This window comes from Colossoma macropomum, unplaced genomic scaffold, assembly GCF_904425465.1.
Source record: "Colossoma macropomum unplaced genomic scaffold, Colossoma_macropomum, whole genome shotgun sequence".
Lineage (NCBI taxonomy): Eukaryota > Metazoa > Chordata > Actinopteri > Characiformes > Serrasalmidae > Colossoma > Colossoma macropomum.
Window position 1 is genome coordinate 7,665,001 of NW_023494797.1, and position 23,170 is coordinate 7,688,170.

At 39.0% G+C, this 23,170-nt stretch overlaps 1 protein-coding gene across 8 annotated transcripts in view; it reads right to left on the reverse strand.

The window, feature by feature from the left end:
• Nucleotides 1–23,170, reverse strand: part of fhod1 (formin homology 2 domain containing 1) — a 79,363-nt gene that overhangs the window by 49,158 nt on the left and 7,035 nt on the right. For all 8 annotated transcript variants that reach the window (XM_036584176.1, XM_036584173.1, XM_036584172.1 and 5 more), the window contains exon 3: nucleotides 18,968–19,032. In XM_036584176.1, coding sequence (XP_036440069.1) covers nucleotides 18,968–19,032 — 65 coding nt within the window. The remainder of the gene's footprint in view (nucleotides 1–18,967; nucleotides 19,033–23,170) is intronic.

Genomic DNA, 23,170 nt, shown 5'->3' on the forward strand with positions numbered 1-23,170 from the left:
CCTGAATAATAAAACTGCCTATACAAACAGAAGCTGTTTATTGAAAATGAAATGAAATAAAATGAACTTAAACAGATAACATTAGTAGAACAACTGTTTGTTGGTTAATGGTTAATCTGTTCTAATCTGCCTAAATCACAGTTCCTTGAGCATACTGACCAACCACAGTTCCATAAGATTGACACTGAGTGTTTGGATGAATCACTATATTCATAGAATTTAATAACAGTCAATTATTTTGGTCAAATTAATGCAGACAAGTCTTTATCCTTGTCATATTATTGATTCACCAATGTGTTTCTTACATACTGCAGCGCGTATCAAATGTGAGTCGATATTATCACAATACTACTATTTCTTCCAAATCGTGTAGCCAGCAGAGTAGCAGCCAACATCACCTGTTACAGCAATCAAAGTCAAAGTACATGCACTTTAAATGACCTCAGATGAGGTTGTGTCCATCTTTGTAAACAGGAAAGACACTGGCTCCCAGATCAACACTCCTATACAGCTGTAATGAATGACCACAGAGACCTTGCTGAAACGCTATTACCCTACTGACTAAACACATGAGCTAATTTATGAAACTCACTGGACCTGCCTGCCATTAAGTTATATATGGGGAACAATACAAGTTCTTAACAGATTCTCTGCACTCTCCATGTTTTTCTGTCCAAAAACAACAGAAAAGACGGGAAGACTGAAATAACTTCTGTGTTCTATGTGTGAGTCACATGTCCACACTGCAGGGAGAACACTGACTACATATCCGATTAAAAGTCAGAAAACTGGTCCTGCATGGCCAGTTTGGAGGACCCAACGGAGTCCATTGTCTGCAAGGTTCCGGCGCAGGAAGTCATTACAGGTGGAACACAAATAAGGGCAGAATGAAAAACAGGGTGAATACAGCCAGAGGAAAGTTGGTCATAAGGATTTAGGGCAGATATTTTTTTTATCCACAGTGCAGTCAGTCAATGCTATTAACTGATCAATAAAGCCGAGTACATAGGTGAGTGGTTAAAACCACTAATGTTACTGGAAGCTGCCCTCATACATCAATAAAATACTTGAACGTTTGGCCTGAAAAACCCTGTCTACTCATTTTCCTGATTCTATTATCACACACTATTCTATTAACTATTACCTACAGACTTTGTGACATTATGATTAATTGGCAGAGACTTTTTTTGTTCTGAGAGAGATTTTTGACATCACTTTTTTCCTGCTATTTTATTCAGTTTGATCCAAGTTAGGTGGGGCAAGCCTTGGCAGAGGTGACGTCAGATCTGCCAATGTACCAATCAGAGTCATCAGTAGAGCTGGGCAACAGAAAATGCAACACTATTGTGATAACATACATTATAACCTGTCAAAATATGCTTTTCTGGGCATATCATGGATATAGTCAGTAATTAAAAATTACTTCCCAACTGCATGTTTGATTAAAAAGAGAGATTATGGATATGGTGCAGGACAGTGTGTGAAATGTTTAATACAAGTAACTGAATGCACAGCTTTGATAGCATTTTTAAAGTGTGACACTACTTTGTCTACTGTAACTTTTCAGATGTCAGAAATAATAAAAATATCTTAATGCATCGTGTATCGTAAAATACTTGAAGTATCATGATATTACATTTTGTCATCGCCCACCTCTAGTTAGTATGTACACATCAGCCACTCTGTAGCCCTCACATAAAGTGAGGGCTCTTTTGCTTCTTAGATTCTCAGCCAAAACTCTGAGCACTAGGCTACTTAAGGTTTTCTGAACTTGTTAACGGTGCTTGCTATGAAGGTTTATTATACCATTGTTTGTAGCAGAGCTAAAAGCTACCTCCTACTTGCGTTAGCTACCTGTTGCAGGATCCTACTACAAGTGATTAACTTCATTTCTGACAGCGCAACAGCTAGCAGTCTACTTTAACTAATTTTATAGAATTCCAAGTAATTGGATGCACAAGAGAGTCTAGTACTGATTCCATATGTGGTGCAGTCTTCTGCTGTTGTCTTACAACATGATGGCTAAAAATGTGTAATAAATAAATCAGAAATGAATCAGAAATGAAGTAGCCAGGACATTAAACATGTCAAACAACCAGAAGACCCAGTAGTGAGGGACAATAGACTTCTTTCAGTCATAAAGAATAGGGCATCATCAGATGTCAGCTTATGTTGCTGACTATTGGCAATTATTAACTGCAAAGGAATCACTAACTAACTGGTAAACATGCAGAGTTTTGCAGACTATGGGATGTTATTCCTATAAAGTTCATCCATTATGAATGTAATACTGACATTCTACACTTAAACCTTATAGTCATCAAGATCCATCGTGGAATACCAAAACAAAATATCATGTCACTATCCAATTACATATGGACTATGCTTTATATGCACTACATAATGCTGTGCTACAAAAACACAACAGTGTAGAAAGACTGATTGAAGGTCTCCCCTGGTATAATACCAAGAAGTGGCAAGCGTCTGATTGCTGATGGGGCTATAATTCTTCAGCATGAGAGATGGTATACCAGTATTGTTAGGTATCAGGCCAATATCAGCAAAACTCACTGGATTGGATGTTGAAGGGACAAAAAGACACAATACTGTAACAAATCTAATCTGAAATGGTGCACACTCACAATGTGTGATATTGTTATCTGTGTATTTCTTCCTGTGCGGTTGTAGAGTGTGAGTAATTTAAGCATAACAGTCTACTTTTTATGCTTATCTTAGGTGAAGTGTTTCAATTAAAACAGCTTAATTTAAAGCTTAGTATTTCTCATTATATATATATATATATATATATATATATATATATATACACACACACACACACATACACACACACACACACACATACATACATACACACACACATACATACATACACACACATATACAAATCTCAAATTATCTCTTAAAATTTAAGAAACCAACCTATTTCAGCACACTTCAGGCACATCACAGGTGACAGACTGGCATAGAAGTGGGCTTCAATTCCCTCCAGAGCTTAAGCTCAATTTTTATTCTCACTGGGCTTTGCTGTTCTGAAACCTGATAGGATGTGAAAACACCGGCAGTTCCTTCTGTTATGACTGCATAAGCGGGTAAGAATAGAACCTGACGCTGGCTTCCAGATAGGATGTTGCCTTTGAAGTAACGAATACAGAAACAGACAAAGGTTAAGAGCAGCTAATCTTGGTCTCTCCTCCATTTTTCACAATCCAGAACATGTGGTTTTAAAGAATTCAACAGTTGTGATGTTCTGAGTGGTCTGATAAGAAATGGTGCACTGTAGAGAAACTTTTTGGCTCTGATTTCTTTACAATAGTGGGGTTGCCATGTTCACAATGCATGTCTTCTCTCTCTCTCGCTCTCTCTCTCTGTCTCTCTGTCTCACACACACTAAAAACAAACAGTCTAGGTCTTTAGACAAAACAGGTACACACATTCGTCCAACTACAAACACCAACTGAGATGGGGGGAAAAAAAAACATGAATTTGGATTCGCCTGTGGAGAAACTAGCGAACATGTCTGGACACGTCTGGACACATTGTTCGCTAGTTTCTGTTAGTCAAAAAGTCAACTGTAGTCAAAAAGTCAAAGGTCACACTGATGGGTCAGATCCCCTTGCTGGTTCACTGTATAGGTACAAACATGCACACCAGCCAAAACTCTACACCCTTATATGGACACACACAAAAACAGAAAGAGAACATTCTTGCACAAGCTGCCAAATACAGTGCAATCTAAATTATTCCCAGAATCTGGTTGTGTTCAGCTGGTCAGGATCTTTGAAAAGGTCCACTCTGCACCGTAATACATCATCAGCTTTAAATAAAAGGCCATGCTCACTCCTCATCGTACCTCTCTAATATCACGAAAATAAATTTAGCTCAGCCAAACAAAAAGAGTCATGATCAGTAGGCATGTGAGACAGGTTTTCTGGACAAAAATTGAGCCCAATTTTGCCCTAAATAAATCAGAAATTAATTACTAAACAGACTGGTTCCACATCGGCAAGGCTGCATACTATCAGCATACCTGTTCAACCTGTATGCTGGACATATTATGAGAGAAGCAGGACTGGAGGAAATAGTCAAATATTCAAGATTGGTGGAAGAAACCTCAATAACCTTTCGATATGCAGATGACAGCACTCATACCAGAAAATCAGGAAGACTTGGAGTTAAAATAATATAATGAAAAGATGGGACTTCAGCTCAATATAAAGAAAACAAAGGTTCTGACAACCAGAACAACTACTAACAAACACTTAAGGTAAAAAAATGTTGAGGTGGTGCACAGATTTTGTCTACTTAGATCAACTATTTACAACAAAGTATCCAACAGACAAGAAATACAACATAGATTGGCATTTGGCAGAACATGAATAAAGTAGCTTGAGAAGATATTCGAATGCAGTGATTGGTCTCTACAAAGATCAGAATAGTTTAGGCTAATGATCTTTTCTGTGGTCCTTTATGGACGTGAAAGTTGGACAATAAAAAGGTGGGACAGGAAAAATTTGATGCTTTTGAACTTGAACTGGTGTTGGTGAAGGCTTTTGAGAGTACCACGGAGGGCAAAGAAAACAAACAAACAAATGAATTCTTGACCAAATCAAGCCCGACTTCCCCACTGAAGCCCAGATAACAAAACTAAAGCCATCACATTTCAGACTTTCAGAAGAACAAACAATTCTCTGGATAAGATATTTATGCTTGGAAAGGTAAAAAGAGGAGGGAGGCCAGCAACAAGACAGACAGAAAAGACAGAGATATTATGAACAAACCCTTAAAACACATGAAGGCCCAAACAGAAGACAGAATATTCTCAAGAAACACTATCCATATGGCTGCCAGGAGTCAGAGTCAGCTTGACGACATTAAAGGAGATGAAAGACGAAGATGACGACAAAAGGCGAAGGCAAAGTAGATGAAAGCCTGAACAAGCATTTCAAAGAATGTGAACAAGCACTTGCTTACAACAATCTTCATGCTACAAGGCCCAGGGCAACCTGCTTGCAAGCTTCAAAAGCATCCTTGCAGGAGTCAGAAGTAATCTCTCTCAAGAAGCAGCTCTTGGCCTCAAACTAAAGCAACGTTCTAGTTTATGACATAACCAGCATCATGTGTAAATGGGCACTCTGTCGAGTTTAGCAGTGTACGTACTGATAACAGTCTCCAGTGACTGGCTGCAGCGCTGCTGTAGGGCATCTGGCTCTATTTATCCCCTCTGCGGTATTCAGGGCACACTGATCCTTATCACCTACTGCCTGCCCTTTGCTGAAGACAAGCTCCCATCAAGACCACAGTTTGGCCTGTACCCTCAGAGCAGCAAAATTAAAACACACGAGCATAGGCTCCATATTCTACGTATTCTTCCAAGACTGTACCTATTATTTAGGGGGCGGCATGGTGGCGCATTGGGTAGTGCTGTCGCCTCACAGCAAGAAGGGCCTGGGTTTGATTCCCAGCTGGGCGACCAGGGTCCTTTCTGTGTGGAGAAAAGACACAGAGAGGACACACAGAGAAAGGACACTGTGTGGAGTTTGCATGTTCTCCATGTGTCAGGTGTGGGTTTCCTCCCACAGTCCAAAGACATGCAGTCAGGCCGACTGGACATGCTAAACTGCCCCTAGGTGTGGATGTGTGTGTGGATGTATATGTCTGTCTGTCTGCCCTGTGATGGACTGGCGACCTGTCCAGGGTGTATCCAGGGTGTATATGCCTTCTGCCCAATGACAGCTGGGACAGGCTCCAGCACACCACCGCGACCCAGAGGATAAGCAGTTTAGATGATGTGTGTGTGTGTGTGTGTGTGTGTGTGTGTGTGTGTGTGTGTGTGTGTGTGTGTGTGTGTGTACGTACGTACCTATTATTTATTTAGTTTTTTATGCTGTATGGAACAAATGTCAAATTCGGACAGACATCCTCAGGGACATCGGACAAAATGAAAAAATTAAAAAAACTTCAGCCATTCCAGTACTTAGCACATGACATGAGGGACTTGTGCTAGCCTTCACCCTCCTTGGTATGGCAGAATTGTGTGATAACAGGCTGAAACCTAAATTGAGGAGAAAATTGGTCAAAACTGTATTTACTGAGACTTTTCAGTAGAGGCTAACATTTATTTACATAGTGTCTTGCGGTATGCATAAAGAGCAGAATACACAAATATAGTTTCTTAGAGCCACGGATGGGCAAAGATAGAGAAAGCAAAGATTTTTTCTGGTCACGATGCAGCAGGCAGGGCTGGGTTGAGCCAAGAGTACTACAGCATGTAAGAATGCAGTTAACAGTGCCAGTGCTTTAATTTGTGATAAGCTGTTCAGCTTATGCTTTTATTATTGACCAACCGCTAGTCACATGAGCCAACCACGCCTGGTGCTTTTCCTTAATGGTCAGTAAGACAGAGAAACAGAGACCGAGACGCAGAGAGGCAGAACAATCCTGAAACCCACACAGTAGAAATCCATTTAGTTCTCACTGTATTTGAATAATTGACTGAGTCAACACAGGGTTTCAAATCACTCTCTTGTTATGGTAACCTCTGACCTTTATGCTTTCAAGGGCTGAAAATAAGAACTCTAACAGGGTTGCCCTGTGTAAGTAGCCAGGCATGAATCTTAATTTGCATCTTAACTTACATATTAATTCCATATCTTGAACAACAACATAATCTGGTCTCTAGGAAAACACCTGAAATTTCATGTTTCAACTTTCATAAGCACATCAGAGAGTATTTGGCAACACTTTACTCTAGGACAGTGTTCATAAGGCTACATGACACCTACTCACACCTAAACACTTACTCAAAGAGGCCTAATTGGTTATAAAGGTTGCATTTGCCAACTAATATCAGTCAAGTGACACTGATTTTTGGCCCTTACGTAAAGTGAGTTTCATTTTACCATTTGTGAGATTTAATTTGCACTACATAATCTGCATTATGTCACTGTAATAAGCTACAAAGTCTGTTGTTGTAACATGCTCTGTCTTTTCACACAGAAAACTGTCATGACACCACTCATGTGGCCTTACATAGGCAATGTCAACTTGACACTGACTTTCTGAGGGAGCTTTCCCAAGGCTAAGAACACAGCAACACTGTTGCTGGTTGATCTGGGCAGGGTCTGTAATAAACACACAAACACATAAGCAGATATTCCTGGAGAATGACTCATCGAATACCATGTGATCCTGTCTGGCCAGTCTTGGCTCAGTTTTGACCCTTGTGCAGATTCGTCCTCCCCAGATGACACCAACAGCTGAGGTGGCCTGGGGAAAGCCATCTCAAAGAGAGGCTCTTACAACGAGGCAGTGGGAGCCACGTGGTGTTCTTCAGAGAAAAGCCACCACAGGCCTGTGAAATACCTGACCAGTGAAGCTCAGGCTTTAGACAGACACTGTCAAAGACCAGAGGGATTCAAGCCAAGAGAAGATACAGAGGTGGATGTGATCTCACTATGGGTGAAAAGGCTAAGCTAATAAGAAAAATACAAATCTCAGGGGAGTACCCAGGGTACCATGGAAAAAAGCTTGAGGACATTACTAACATTAGGGTATGTGAAGTCTCAATTTGACAGCTGAAAATAGAAGGAGAAGAGCAGGGGGGAACCAAAGAACACTGACTTGGCATTACATTGCCTGTACCGGTAAACAAGCGTTAGTGCCAATACTGATACAGATTTTCAGTTTTGGTGGTAGTGATAGATAGGTGTAATGTTTATAATATATTAATAGGTATCATTCATTTTATTCAATATAACGAATGTGTCACAGTTCACTCCATATAAAATGTGTGTCTGAGAACAGGCACAATCCTTTACCCCGATGAAGATTAAATTAGTTTAAACTAGATAGTTTAGATGTAAAGTTAAGGAAAAAACAACACTAGGAAGCTTAAAACCTGAACAATCAAGCGTCCTACACTAATTTATATAGCCACAGTGGTAGGAAGAATGTTTGCAATTATAGCAATAAAATTTATATCTGACCTTTGATGCCTTGATGCATGACAAACTGGCAATGTCAGAAAGTCAAAGAAAATCTCTTAAAGCTAACTTAGTAACACTCAAATTTTTTTTTAACAGGAGCTGCCTCTTTTCTGTTTGGCTTTGAAAATAGGTTATTAAAACATCCCCATGAACATCTTTTAATTCAAAATTCAAAACATTAATTGGAAATGCTGCTAAAGAACTGAAAGCTTGACTAAGCTAACAGCAGATAGCAATGGTTTCTAAGCAGTGATTAGAGGGCTAACTGGCCACAATACAATAACAAAATTCACAGAAAACAAATCAAATTATCTTAAAAAAAAAAATGCAGATCAATATTTTTTCCTATTTGACTGGGTAGACTTGTGATCAGTGCACCTCTGGCTACACATAATAGAAAAAAAATAACAGTTAACTATTAACAGAGACTTCCAGTTATCATGTGTGTTCCAGAATAGTTAACAATGACTGGGTTTTCAGTTTTGTTCTTGTCTTAGCGGATTGCCGTTCATTTCTGGTTCTTGCTTTCGTTCCACAAACTGGTTTGGAACATTGTTTGCTGGTTGCTTCAGAATGTTTTGAAAGAGTCCAAAATACATAAGAACTAAAACAGTAGGTCTCTTTTTGGAAATGTGGTTTTGGTTTGGTTAACTTTTACAATCCTGTGTAAGATCCCCTTTAGTGCAATTTTAAAAGAGACAGAAAAGAACAATATAGTTCAATAAAAGAAGATATTTTGGATTTGTAAGACATTCGTTTAGTATAGAGTACCAGCACACATGAAGCACGGCCTCCTTATTTATCAATGCTAATGCGAATATCATCAAATACAATGAATGATATATTTGGAAGATACTGAGAAACCAAAAGTAATCAATATGGCAGTGAGGATGTGTGCACAGCCTGGCAACAACAGCCACCCTGGAAGCTATTTTTGATAAAAGTCTGAAGAAAACTTCAGTAGATCAGGCAAAACAGGACAAAGGGCTTAGACTGTTAGCAGTCTGTATGTACTCATTGACAGGAAGCACACACACACATTCGGCAGTATAAATAGCCTCCAAAGGCAGATCTTTACTAAACCACCCTCATCCCTAAGGACAGGCTCCACCAGAGGCCATCAGGAGAGCAGTGCTCTCAGTGTAGCAAAGCACTGTACTATATACATCCCATATAGAAAACACCAATACAGCACACAACCTTGAGAGTCAAAGTTCATATAAGCAAGAGGAAGAAAAGCAATCACAGCCTTTTAAGAGCACAAATGCTATTATTATACATAGAGATGACGGAGTTTGATTCCTTCATAAAAACATGGCTATGCTACTTGCTTAGAAAACACTTACCTCCAGAGATCAGTGGTAGCATATTAGCCATAGCAGTTAGTTAGCATGCTAACCCAAGAGTAACTCCTTCTGCAAAGGTTCAGAGTTTATCCCTAAAGTCATAAAGTTCCAAACTTGTTCCTGACTTGAATGTATAGTTCTGGAAAAAACTTAATTGGGGTAAAGTATTTATATAATGTAAAAGGTTCTTCATCTGCACACATCTTGCTTATTTAATTACTTATTTTGGTTATTGATTAAAATGATTAATTAACCATTCCCTGAAATGACAGGGAACAGAAATTGGTTCCATATATATACATACACACACACACACACACACACACACATACATAAATACACACACACACACACACACACACACACTGCACATGGTATAATACTACTCTTATTGCTGTTGTTAATTTTCTGAAATTTGGAAAATTGGAAAGTTTGTCCAAGCTGGATTGTTTTTTCCCCCCTGGTATTTAGGTAGATACACCAGGCAAGCTCTCCTATTGGTTAGGCTTTCTATACCTGAACCGAAGGCCTAATGCATCAGACTAACCACGAACAAAATTAGGAACTGATGGTGGAACCAACTAACCTAAATACGTCACTGCCTGACTAGCCAAGGTACAGTCAGTTCTTAGAAACTGAAAGCAGTAGCAGCTCTATGCCAGGGATTTTTACTTTAGGATTCACAGTAAAACTGATACAAGGTGAAACATATGTTAATATGTCTGTTACAAGCTTCAAACAAAACACAGAATGGCTTTTACAGGCTTCTAATGTCTGCGTTTAATCTAGAACTACCAAAATATGTCAATGTGAATTGCTGTCAACTTAGCACTGACATACTACTAGCATTCTATTGAGGCACTACATCAACTTGGCATCATCATAGAGGTGTTTATTTTTACATTTATGGCCTGAACTAAAGGTCTAGCTCCAGCAGTCGCTGTTTACCACTGGTATTCCTGGCAGCCTGGGAGCCAAGTTGGAGTGATGCACATGGCATTCGTGGGTGAGGGTCCCCAAGAGTCCAACTGCCTGCTCACTTACCGTGCTGAGAAGATGATAGGGCTGATGTAAGTGATAAAAAAAAGGATTAGGTTAAGGTTAAGGTTAGGATAAGGTTAAGGTTAAGCTGTAGCTTTGAATGGTGGTGGAGATAATGCAGTTGGTATGTGTATGCATGTAACACTGAAGACAACACACTCCTCTAAGATCTGATACAGGCCAACACAACCAGAAAACTGGGAACCTTCTGTCTGGTTAATATAACCTGCATCAATATCTTTAAATGGCTTTAAAAGGGTGTGTCATACATTACACACACTCCAAATATACATGCACACATACTATGCATACATATACAATGACGAATAGTGTCATAAGAGGATCAAATGGAAAGTTAAAGAATGCATGTCAGTTAGCATAATGAGACACAAACCAGCAACACTTGCTTCCATTCATCACTATTTGGCTGAACCATCACTTTCAACTACACTTGTATCTGAGCTTAAGCTTCAGCGCTCAGTGCTGTTGACCACCATCACATAAAACCATGCAGAAATAGAAGCCCAGCGCTCTGTGGGATGACCTATCTGCAGCATGGCATTTCCTGTTGGCCACTTTAAATGATACTGTTCCGCTCAGAGAATTACAGCAGGAACGATTCAACAAAAACGTTCAGTGCACAACACTGCCATTAGGCCTCAGCTCCACAACAGTCCTCACTGTGACAGAGGCAGTCTTCATCTCTGTGTCTCCATCAGCCGCCAGATCAAATTTATCAGATCTTTCCTTTTCCTTGAAGCAAACATATTTAGCCAGAGCATTTTTTGTTTTGCCAGTTGCTCTGAGAATGAATTCATCTAATTAATTTTATCAGGTTGTGAACAGGCCCTTAAGTCAGCTAAAAGCCTATAAATCTACATCACTAATCGGTGATGATGTAAAACTGAAAATCAAATTTCCTTTTACCCCAAATGAAATTGCTTAGCTCAAATGCGTGGTGTACAAAGTTTGCTTCTTCAGCAAAAAGGCTAATGGAAGCTGGTATCTCCAATTAACATCATACAAACCTCGGTCATCATACACTCACATCAAAATGCGTTGAGCTGTTCATTTCAAACAAACTTGCAGATTTGCTTTGTGACATAGCATAACATACTGTTATTGACAAAAACGGACAGATGGCTGCGACTACTGTTTTCAGCGAAGCAACACACTTTTCAAGTGCAAAAGTAGAAAAATAAAGAAAAACAAGAACAAGCTTGGCTTTTGGCTGGTGAACTCCAGCACGTGTAAAGGGAAATTTAAGTTTTAAATTTGGCAAATCAGTCACCTTTTAAAAAGGGCAAGGGTCGTATTCCTGGACCTGAAATTAGTTGAAATTCCTTCTTATATCTACACCATGGTAAAATAGCAGGAATTTGGCCTCATTCACATCTGCTATAAAACTTGTTATAAAGTTGCTATATAAACAATCAAGTAGGGATGCAGAAATTGAACTGACCAAGTTCAGAATTGCCAGATTTTGGCTCCAAACACATAGTTGGTAATCAGCCAATTTATTATTTTTATTATGGCAGATCTGTGCAGCAATTTTATGACATCAGTAATGTGAGCCCAGTATTTGAAAGCTGCTGCTACATCTATATACAACAACACTGTATCACAACAACACGAGTTCTTGTGCCAAGTGGCCAGCTGGCTCTTACTTTTGATGAAGCACTTTATTTGATTCATGCTATTAATAGTGAACTGATTTTCTGACTTAAAAATGGCAATTTGGCCCATTAAAGAGCAAATAACATTGTTTATGTTGTTGCTTTGGCTAATAGAAAGTACTTATAGACAAAGAAGTAGTTAAATAGTTAGTCTGTTTAATGCAATCATTTAGCCTACACAGTGTGAGTTTCAAGTTTAAAATAAAATAAATAAATTACACACACACACACACACACACACACACACACACACACACACACACACACACAGTCTGTAAATTGTAATTGGCCATAAAATTCATAAGTGGTGCATCCCTATCAACAAATTTATTAACCATACTTCACTTCACAAACAGTTTGTGCATGTGTCTGAGTGCGAGTTTCCTGCAACTCAAAGAAAATGAACACACAGTCAAAGGGCACTGGAAATTATGGGTATTCCCAGCCTACTCATCCACTAGTCACAATAACTACGTTCAAAATAACACACAAAGATGACTTAAAATACAATCACACACATTCCTAATGGCTATGCCTCGGACTGATTAACAAACCATTAACATTCCTTTGTGTAAACATGTCAAAAAAACCCACAATTCCATTCTCACCTTCCTTGAAGTGGCCAGAAAGGCAGTCAGACATTACTGAGCACAGGATGCTGCATCAGCTTGTTTGTAACACAACAGGAAGACAAGGGAACACAGCCACATACTTCTTTCCAAAATGAAAAGTCAGTCTATGTGTGTGTGTGTGTGTGTGTGTGTGTGTGTGGAATGTTAAGTGCTAAATAATGTTCTCAAAGTTTTCAACAGAAGCCCAGGTCAATGGTCCATCCTTAAATTATCCATGCTCTAGTAGCAGGCCCAACTATTACTATTTTTAACAGTGTTTTATGTCGGGATGAGGCTCAGCTGTTAAACAAGGCCAGTTGCTGATGCAGTAAATCAGGCAAGATTATATTAAAAGGCTTTATTGCTAGTTTCTGTTCTCTGCTCCCTTCATCCATCATCTGCCCTGTTCTCTGAGGCATTAATATGTATTCTCCGATAGCTATTGGTTTTATTTTATTCTCTATTATTAGTCAATATTAGTTAAAGGAACAGTAAACCATATACACTAATGGTGCTTACAGTAAATAAAAGACAGTAGTCTCCTGCTAGCATGATGCTATTTTCATAGTACTAATGATGGCCATTTGCCTTCATTCACGGTTAGTATGACTGACTGAACCACTGCTTTAATATATCTCCTAGTTACTTTTTTAGATGTGAAGCACCTCATGGCTTGTAACTCACTCACATTTAGAAGGACAACAATTCTCCTCAAGGGGGCGCCATATGCAGTCAAGACGTTCTGACTGACGTAGTAAAATAATGGGTTGCAAAAATGCCTTATGTACATAAGGAGACAAAATAGTCAAAAATATTCATGAATAAATACATCTTAGCACTAAAGACAATGAAAAAGGGCTTACCGTTGTATATTCAATTACAAGAGCTGATCAAAAACAATCTCCACAAACAGAAATGCCCTTATTTCCACTCTACATCTACAGTCTACACGCCCAACATCAGCAGAACACTGGACCATGTTCTAGAACAAAGATCACCTGATGACTGTGTGTTCTACAAAAGACGCTGGGAATGTGGTTTGGATGGTTGACTCTGTAAAGCAAATTATAATATGCTAAGGGTGCTGCAGCAGTCTGGGTGGCAAAATCATTTTGTAGATTTCTGCCCTGATAAGACCTGAGGAAAAGCTGAACACAAAGCCAATTGTTAGCAGACTGAGGGAGTGTATGAAGGGAAAACACCACAGTTCTTAGAAGGAACACACTTAACTACAAATGCCAGAGGCAGCAACACAGGAAAACATGAAATATGGCTCATTTTGAGAACACTGCCCACATAATTACAGCCCCTTATGATCGAAATCAGTGTTCAGAACACAGGCACTTTCTACATCCATAACAATGTTATGAAAGTTCTCTGAAAACCAATGAGTCCCAGTAAAGAAGCCCATTAGTGAAGCTTAATTCAGTTAATCTGCAAATTAGTTAGGATCAATCAGGTGTGCTGCTGCTGTCATATGTGGAGGTGCCCCATGACCTAAAGACTAAAAAGCTAATCAGAGCCGGGTATTGAAATTACTTCAGTACCACAGAGTATCAAAGAATTCCATTCTAAGAGATGCAACCAAGACCATTTTAAGGCCTGTGACTGAACGATTTGGGGAAAATTTACAATTTTTGTGACCAATAGTGAGATTAAAATTGTGGGTTTTTTCTATAAATTAGGGCCCATGCCTGTTATTTTGGCCAAGATTACCAGAATATCCACTTTTTTTGGCTTGAGGCTTTATCACTGGACATAGTGTCCCAGACCGCCAGTTAGTTGTGATTGTGTTGCCATGTCCACTGCACATGGTCTACCTCTGATTACTGATTTGTCTAACCGGTTTCATTTACAACTTAAGTCAAGGTTGTCAGGCTACAGAATTGCAGTTCTTATGAACTGAAAACTGCACCCTCAAATTGCAGTTTTGATACAAAATCATGAATCTTCCAGCCCTATTAAGGCTTTTATTCCAGTCATATTCCTAAACAAGGCACAAAAAGCATCTTCTGACATTTCACTACCACATTTCAGACCTAAGCATGCTGTCTTATTGGCATCAGTAAGCCAATAAGCAAGGCCGCTCCAAAACCGAGACTGCTGACTGGCATTCTGCATGCACGTTATTACCATCAGTGCTTCTTGATTACTCTGCAATCAATTACGGTATGTAAATATAACCCATCCGGCAACTCGCAATCATTTCTGCTTAAACTCACTTTTGTTTTGTAACATTCTGTATGGGATTGAAAAATAAAGTATCATAAAGTATCACTCAGGAATCAGTACTAAAGTCAAAGTACTCTTAGTGATGCATAAAAATTTTGAACAATACCCAGCCCTAGTGGCAAAATGTCAAAGTTCACTAGGAAAATACAAATTAAGCAGTAAAGAATCTGTCTTTTGCTTCTGGTGAAGCAGAAGAACTAGCTAAAATGTCTTTTAGTGTTTGGCCTAGGCCAGGGGTCGGCAACACGTGGCTCCGGAGCCACATGTGGCTCTTTTACTGCCCTGTTGCGGCTCCACGGCAGAATGAGATTTTTTCGGTAAAAATAAAATAATCCTCCTTTGTAGTAAAATAAAGCTCTGCTGATTGTACAGTTTTAATAAAAAATGGTCTTAAACACTGGAGTTAACATATAACTGCTTAACCCTGAAGACCGGCGCGCAGACTGCTTATCACATAACAATGCAGACAACAGTCTCACCTAGCTAGTCGCTAATAAAAAGGCAAAGAGAAAGTCGAACATCAATAATTTGGAGATGGATGGACTTTGCATTTGCATTTATAAACATTCAGCTGGTTTCCTGATACATTTAATCAGCCACTAAAAAGTCACAAGGCTGAAGTCAGCTTCTCGCTTGACAGCTTCTTGTTCAAATTTTCACGTTCCATCTTAAATGTTGCAGCAGTTAGCGACATAGTTAGCTACGTTCTGGTGTAATGGGAAAGTTCGAACAAGAAGCTGACGAATGAGAACCGACTTCAGCTTCATAAAAAGTCAAACGTTCAGAGACATTTTGCAAGAAACTATTCTACTTTTGAGGAAAAGTTTCCTGCTGGAGATGCCAGATAAGCGGCTAAAGCTGAGCTAAAGATGAAAGCGGAGCAAAGTCTTTGTTTTTGTTCATATTATATATTTTTAGCCCATACTAGGACATTAGCACATACTGAGACATATTTACAGCCAAGATGGTGAAACGTTACTTCAGTTAAATGAACATAAAATGTTGTGGCTCCCAAGATGGTTAGATTTTTGTTGAAACTTGACAAAATGGCTCTTCTTAACATTTGGGTTGCTGACCCCTAGCCTAGGCATTTGTGGGCTATGTAGTAAACGGCATGTAGCAAATATCAACACGTACAAATACATAACAAATCACATGCACTGGGCCAGTCGTGGATCTACTGATAAACCATTTTACAAACTACAGGGACATATCAGTTGGTGATTCACTTCAGAAATGAAAAACAATGGCAATTCAACTTCAGAAACATCAGGGCTGATAATTGTTTTAGCAATAAACTTGGCATCCACTGAAGGAGCTGACAAAGTCAATCAGGTGTTGAAAAAACCAAAGTAAATCTGAGAGAGCTCATTTATACCTGCTTAGCAGACTAGTCCTTATCTGACAGACAGGTGCTGCATCTCTGACCTGGAATGTGTGTGGGGTTCAACCTCTTAATATACAAAACAGTTGAACTGGTCTATCCTGCTAAGGAACGTGTCTTTCTATGACACATGCACACTCTATGCACCTGCTCTTTTTGCTAACAAATAAGCAGCAGTCCATCAGCATGGGGAAAAGCTTTCACTAAAGCTGCGCCATTTCCATGTGTTCATCACACCCTAACAAGGTTCTGCGGAAAGCTTTTTGCCAAGGAGAACTGGTCCTCCTGATTTGAAATAAATATCTATAAGCAATTAAATACAAACTTTCCTTTAGTACAAAAAGATGTTTTATATATTGTCCAAGCTGTTTACCTGACCGATACTAGGAGCTATCACTTCCTGTATGCATTATGTCCTTGCAGTTTGTTAATGCAACCAAACTAAATGCTCCATTTAGATTTTTTTAGAGGTCTGTTTAGCTGCTGGTTGTATTACTAAACATAGGTTAATCACGGCCTCATATGCCCTGTCAAAACAGTAGCATTGACCAGTGGCATGCATCGTTGTTATTGAAAAAAAACAAAACAAACAAAAAACACACACACACACACACACACACACACACACACACATACACATACACATACACATACACATACACATACACATACACATATTTGCCAACTGCAAAATGGAACACAGTGGGACTTTTTGGTTATAAATGATAGAAGCAGTCTGGTTTAGTCACTCAAGTCACTGGCGAGTATGTAAAATAAATAAATAAAACGATAAATAAATAAATAAATAAATAAATAAACAAATAAATAGTAAAAAAATATAATACTGTTTGGGTGAAAAAGTACAGCAGATTGATACTTAGGCACTACCAGACATAGTCTTAGTTCAAATAAAAATGTCAGGAGCTAACTAGCTAGTACACAGGATAAACAGCTAAGCTGCAAGCTAGCTAGTTTACACCTAGCTGGAACAGCAGAACATGTTTTTTTGTGCTCTATAACAAAATAGTCAAGTTCTAATTTTCTTGCTCTTTGGACATTTTCACGTTTGATAGTGTAACAAATGTTAATGTAAACACATTGATATTACTTAAATTGTTTATTCTTGCAAACAAAATAGGCCACACCAAGTCACTGTTACGTGTTATGATGAAAGATTAACATTTTCTTTATTTCCAGGGCATTGGGGTGGGTGCGGCTTTAGGCGCGAAATGTTCAGAAACAGCCGTTTTGTCAATATCTTACAGCAATCTAATGACTCTGAGACCAGTATAGCCGAGTGATTGAAAGTGACCTCACAGTCCTGCTCAAATGAGTCTGACAGAGCCAAGTCAAAACCAATGTGTTGTTTAACAGGAGGCTGCAAGTTCTCTAATGTGCTATTTAGAGAGCAGCTGTGAAGGTGAACATACAGCGTCTGTGTCACTTAACATTTAGTGACCTAATGCAAGGAAAAAGTCCTGTAACACCTATAAGGAGAACACAAATACTGGAGACACCTCTAAGTGCTACAGTGTCCTTTAGGAACACACACAAACATTAGTCACCTCTTCCAAATGATGTACTGAGTTTGAGTCATGTAACATGCAACAACTGGAAAATGCTGACTATTAATATCTTTAACAGTTAGAGATTTATGATGAACCACACAGATGCAGCCAACACCATATTAAGGCCTGTGTTCTAGTTATGTTCCTGAACGAGGCACCAAACGCATCTGACATTTACTGAAAAGTGATCGCTTGAAACCCTCTGTTTGAAGGGATAGTTTAAACGATTAGATTAACAAATATGTAAACATCATTCAGTGCAGTTTAAAATGTGAAATGCTACAGTTGTTATGACATGAAATGGTTACAAAAACACTGCATGACACACGGTTTTGCAACAGTGACACATCATGCCTGGCTCCCATCACCACCACTGTAAAGAAATCAGAGTTGGTAAGTTTCTCTACAATGAACCATTTGCATCAAACCACCCTGAATGACTTTGTTTACATCTCAACAATTGAATTATGTCAATTTTTTTACAAAAAATCTATGAAATTCCCCTTTAAACAGCAGACTTAAACTGCTTTACACTCAAGACTATCAACATAATGCAGCACAAAGAGACTCAGATGCATTTCAGGTATGAAAAACATCTTCATTCAGACCAGCTGTCAGCTCAGTTGAGAACCATTTGCGCACATGGACAGTTCTAGTAAAGTGATTAGTATTGCTTTCTACATCAATCTAATTCATTAAACAGGCATTTTTGCAATTTACATATTCCTTCTGTAAGTCCACAGTTAATCTTCTATTGCTGACTATGATCTCTATAGCAGCCAATGATACACTAACTCCAGCTGATGAGGTCAGAACTAGGGATGGATTTTGAGGGTAAAGTAGGAATGCTGTACGTCAAAGACGACCAAAAAAGGGATAAAAATGATTTTAACATGGCTGGCACTGTGGCCCTTTTTCCCCCCACAATCCCTTGGGAGCTCCTGGAAAGTAGGAAAGCTGAACTCCAGTGGAAAGACAGGGATGATTCTTTTGCTACATCAGCATTACCAAAGGTTCTACACTGGGATCTGAGCCAGAACTTTCCCCTCTTTCAGCAGATGGCACCAAACTTTGAGCTGAGAAGGAACAGAAGATATTCTTACCTAGGATGGAGTGGACACGCACTGACAGCTGGGTACGGAGGATCAAGATGGGCTTTTTGCCTATGCTGCAAATATACAAGCAAAGAAAAATAGTCATGTCAGTAGAATAAGCATGCGGTCATCTGTGGGTACTGTGGCAACTAAATACTTCTGAGATTTTGGGGGGTGGGGGGACGGAGTTCATTCACTGCTCTTATGTCAGCAATGTGGTCATATCGTGCTCCATAAAAAAGTCTCACACTGGGCAAAAGCCATTTAAAGGGATAGTTTAGTGAAAAATCTCATTGATACAATTTTCCCCTTACACGAAACACAGTTGGTTAGCCAAGATGTGCAGTGTCTGAAGTTTAGTTTTGTACTGGAGCTATGAAGCTAATGTAGCTAACAAGCAAAGGAAGCTTACAGCTGCTAGGTTAGCACTGTGTAAACTGAATGCCCAAATCACATTCTTGCCTTAAACCTCAAATGCTCTTAAGTAATCTCAAATGGACTTATGTGGTTCCTGACATTGTATGTTACCTATAAGAATGGACAGCACATAGCTAAAAACAGTAAGAACAGCCAGCCTGAAGACCTGAATTCTGTCTATACTTTTGTCCATTTTTATAGATAATAGTACATCGAACAGTCTCAGAAACCACATAAGTAAGTCTATTTGAGATCGCTTAACAACTAGACGCAGTTTGAGGCCAGAGATAGATTACTGACCGGGCCAGTACCCAGGGGAGTCTGACCGCCATAGGCCTTGGGAAGCCTCAGACCACAAGGTTCAAGGTGGCCCAAAGAACTGGGACCATCCACTGTAGATGTAAACATTATGGATGATCGTGTAGTCCTAAAATAAGTATAAACGGCCAAAAAAATAACTACAATAAGAAACGTTTTTTGTTCTCAAGCCCCTTAAGGTCTTTTATTACTTTTGTTCCACTACTGATAGACTACTGCTATTGTCAATCAAATGGGACATGCTGGACATCATGTGCTAGCGGTGTCAGCATTTACCCTCACATGACCCTGCCTGGCATAAAAGAAAAAAAAAAGAAAAAGAGGAAAGCATGATTCAAGTATTGCACAAAAAGCACAAGCTGTTATGATGTAGGCACAATGGGTTATTCTCATGAGCATGACAAGTACTCTGACCCAAACTCGAAAAAAATGAGTAAAACTTAATGTTTTCTTTTTGTGGATATACAAATGACTATGTATAGTCGAATAATTAAAAAAATAAATTTGTATGATTAAACTGATTTTATATAGAAGATTTAGTTACACGACCCAATATACCTTTTACTGCCAGAGTTTGGGGAACCTCTAAAGACTTGTGCCCAAGGGCCTTGCAAGGCCATGACGCATATCTGTTTAAGGCAAGTGTGTGATGATTTAGGCATGCAGTGTGCACAATGCTAACAGGTGGGGGATAAGCTTTCAATCCTGGTTGGCTACACTAGCCTTGCAGCTCTGGTGGAAAGCTAAAACTTCAGACACCAAACAAGTCTTGGCCGATCGACTACATTTGGGCTAAGGAGAAGACTGTAAAATCTGATTTGTTGCCAAACCATCACTTTAAATGCAGATGGACGAAAGTATACAGAATGTAGGTGATGACTACACCACACACACAGTCCTGGCAGTCAGCAGGGATTATGGTATGGAAAGTCAGCGCACAGGCATGGAAACTTTGCTCCAAGAGAGTCAGCTGCTAAACTCAGAGCACTTTACAGAAAGGATTTTCTTGAAGGTGTTATATGTGGCTTGTGCACACACACAGCAAAATTACCGTCTTGTATTTTCCAAAGTGCCATTTCAAATGACGTGTTTCCTGCCGGCTCCCCTGTACGCAGTGTGGAACCTACCGTAGTTCCAGATGTGGCTGCACTTCTGCTTTGGCTTATCCACTTATGCCCTTATAAAATTAAAGACTTGCCCTTGATTATTCACTATATGTATGTTTCAGTGCAAAAAAACAAAGGTTTCACTGCAAAAACAAACAAATATTACATCCACAGACACAGAAACGGTTGCTCCAAAGAAAACAAGACTAACACTTAGATTGCATCAGTAACAGTGAGTCTTTCTTCCCCTCTGATCACAGTTTTCCTTGTAGGCCTTCGTCAGCGATTACATCACTGTAGGGTGTTTGGTCTGCTACTGAGTTTGCTTATTTAATAAGACTGCCTGGTCTTCGCCATTCACTTTATCAGCAGAAAATAAAGCCTTGGATTTCAGTGGTTTGTGTGAATGATATACACTCACTGTCTCCCTTAGGGAAGGGAACTGCATGAGGCTGGGACAGAAAGTGCCTTTGTTGCTGGGGAGAGAATGCATAGCAGCCCAGATACATTCAAATCAGATTCGCTTCATGTTCGCTTCTAGAATTGAGCTCATTGTGTGAGACAGAGAGTGAGAGAGAAAGAGAGAGAACACGTGTGAGAGTGAGGGCGTGAATATATGAATGATGTAAACAGACTCCAGTAAGAGAGACAGAGGGATATGATCTGATTTCTGTGTAAGTATGTTTGAGCAACAGAAAGCAAGAAAACAAGCATGTAGGAGGCAGACAGAGCAAAAGAATCTACAGGCAATGAAATAGTCAGTAGGGGTGAACTGACATACATTTTCAGGTTTGATATGAGTTTTGATTCTGAGGTTAAGATTCAATTCGATTTTTGATATTTTGTGTTTGTCCTGGAGCTATGAAGCTAATGAAGCTAACAAGTAATGGAAGCTTATAGCTGCCAGGTTAGCACTGTGTAAACTGAGCGCCTTAAATCATCACATACTTAAACCTTAAACCTCACTGAGCTCTTAAGTAATCTCAAATGGACTGATGTGATTCCTGACACTCTATGTTAGAGTTACCCATGTTAATGTTACGTCCAAGTAGTCTTTAAACATTACTACTTGCATTTCCTTGTGCAAAATACGGAACGGAACTACAAATAATATAAAACGTAAAGTGCCTAAAATATAAAAACTGCCACATTAAATTGAATGTCTTAAATTTTCCACCCCCCAAACTTAAATACATCAACATGTCACAAAAGCACAGTTAAAATACAGTGCTGTGCAAAAGTCAGAGACCCCCTTTCATTTATTTAATTTCCAGTCAAAACAGCCATTAAGTACAAGTTGTTCACTTTTTAGCAACTTAAGCCAAAAACAACAATGTAATATCACTTTAAGTTTTTGATGTGTCCACCTTTTCGTGTTATTTATTTATTTATTCATTTATTTGTTTGTTTTTTTATAAAAGTCTTAGAAGTTGGTTGGTCATTTTCTGCTTCTCACAATTCAAGTACTCCATTTTATGATGTTGAGGTCTGGACTCTGGGGCGGTCAGTCCATTGTTCTGAGAACACCAGCCATCTTTCTTTGCTTTGCTTTTTTTTCTTTTTATTTACTTCCTTCCTTGTCCATTTCCTTTCATCTTTCATCTCTCGAAGACGAAGGCTTTAAGTACTGTTTATCTGATGGGCACAGTTTTGGTGGTCTAGCAGGTCTTACACAGTTGTTAGGAGTCTCATCTCTGCATTTTTTAACAATTTTTTGAACTTCAGTTTGGGAAACTTCTGCATACCTTGTACTTAATGGCCGTTTTGACTGGAAATTATATAAACAAAGGGTGGTCTCTGATTTTGCAAAGGAGAGTGAAAAAAACTAAGCATTAACTACAACTTACTGTTAAATTTTTTTGCCATTTCCACAAAAGGCAAATAAGAGATCCTAGAAAGACAGACAACATTTTTTAAATTTCAAATGTGGATAACATTTCGATTGTTCTTTTTCAGATTTGTCAATACTGTATCAAAACTGTTTTCTGGAATTTCTTTTACTCACTTCCTAGATTTATTTGAGGTTTATATTTATTAGCTCTATCCAACAGTGTATACAGTACTGATAGCAGAAAGACAACTACTCTGGCTTTTTCAATACTTTTTTCTCAGCACCTGGAGCTAGAACTTTAAATACAGTGACACTGGATCATTGTCAGGCTTTAAAATGACTCTAAACAGTTATCCTACTAAACCCAAAAAGGCTGACGCTGGCATATGCAAATGCAACTCTCTTCTGTGTCCAGCAAGCAGATCCAAAATTTATTCTAAATGTAACTAAGCTTAATTGAATCAAACTGAAAGACACAATGTTAGACAACATGTGCTTTCTCTTGTCTCTCACCACAACTAAATTACCAAGTGCCTCATG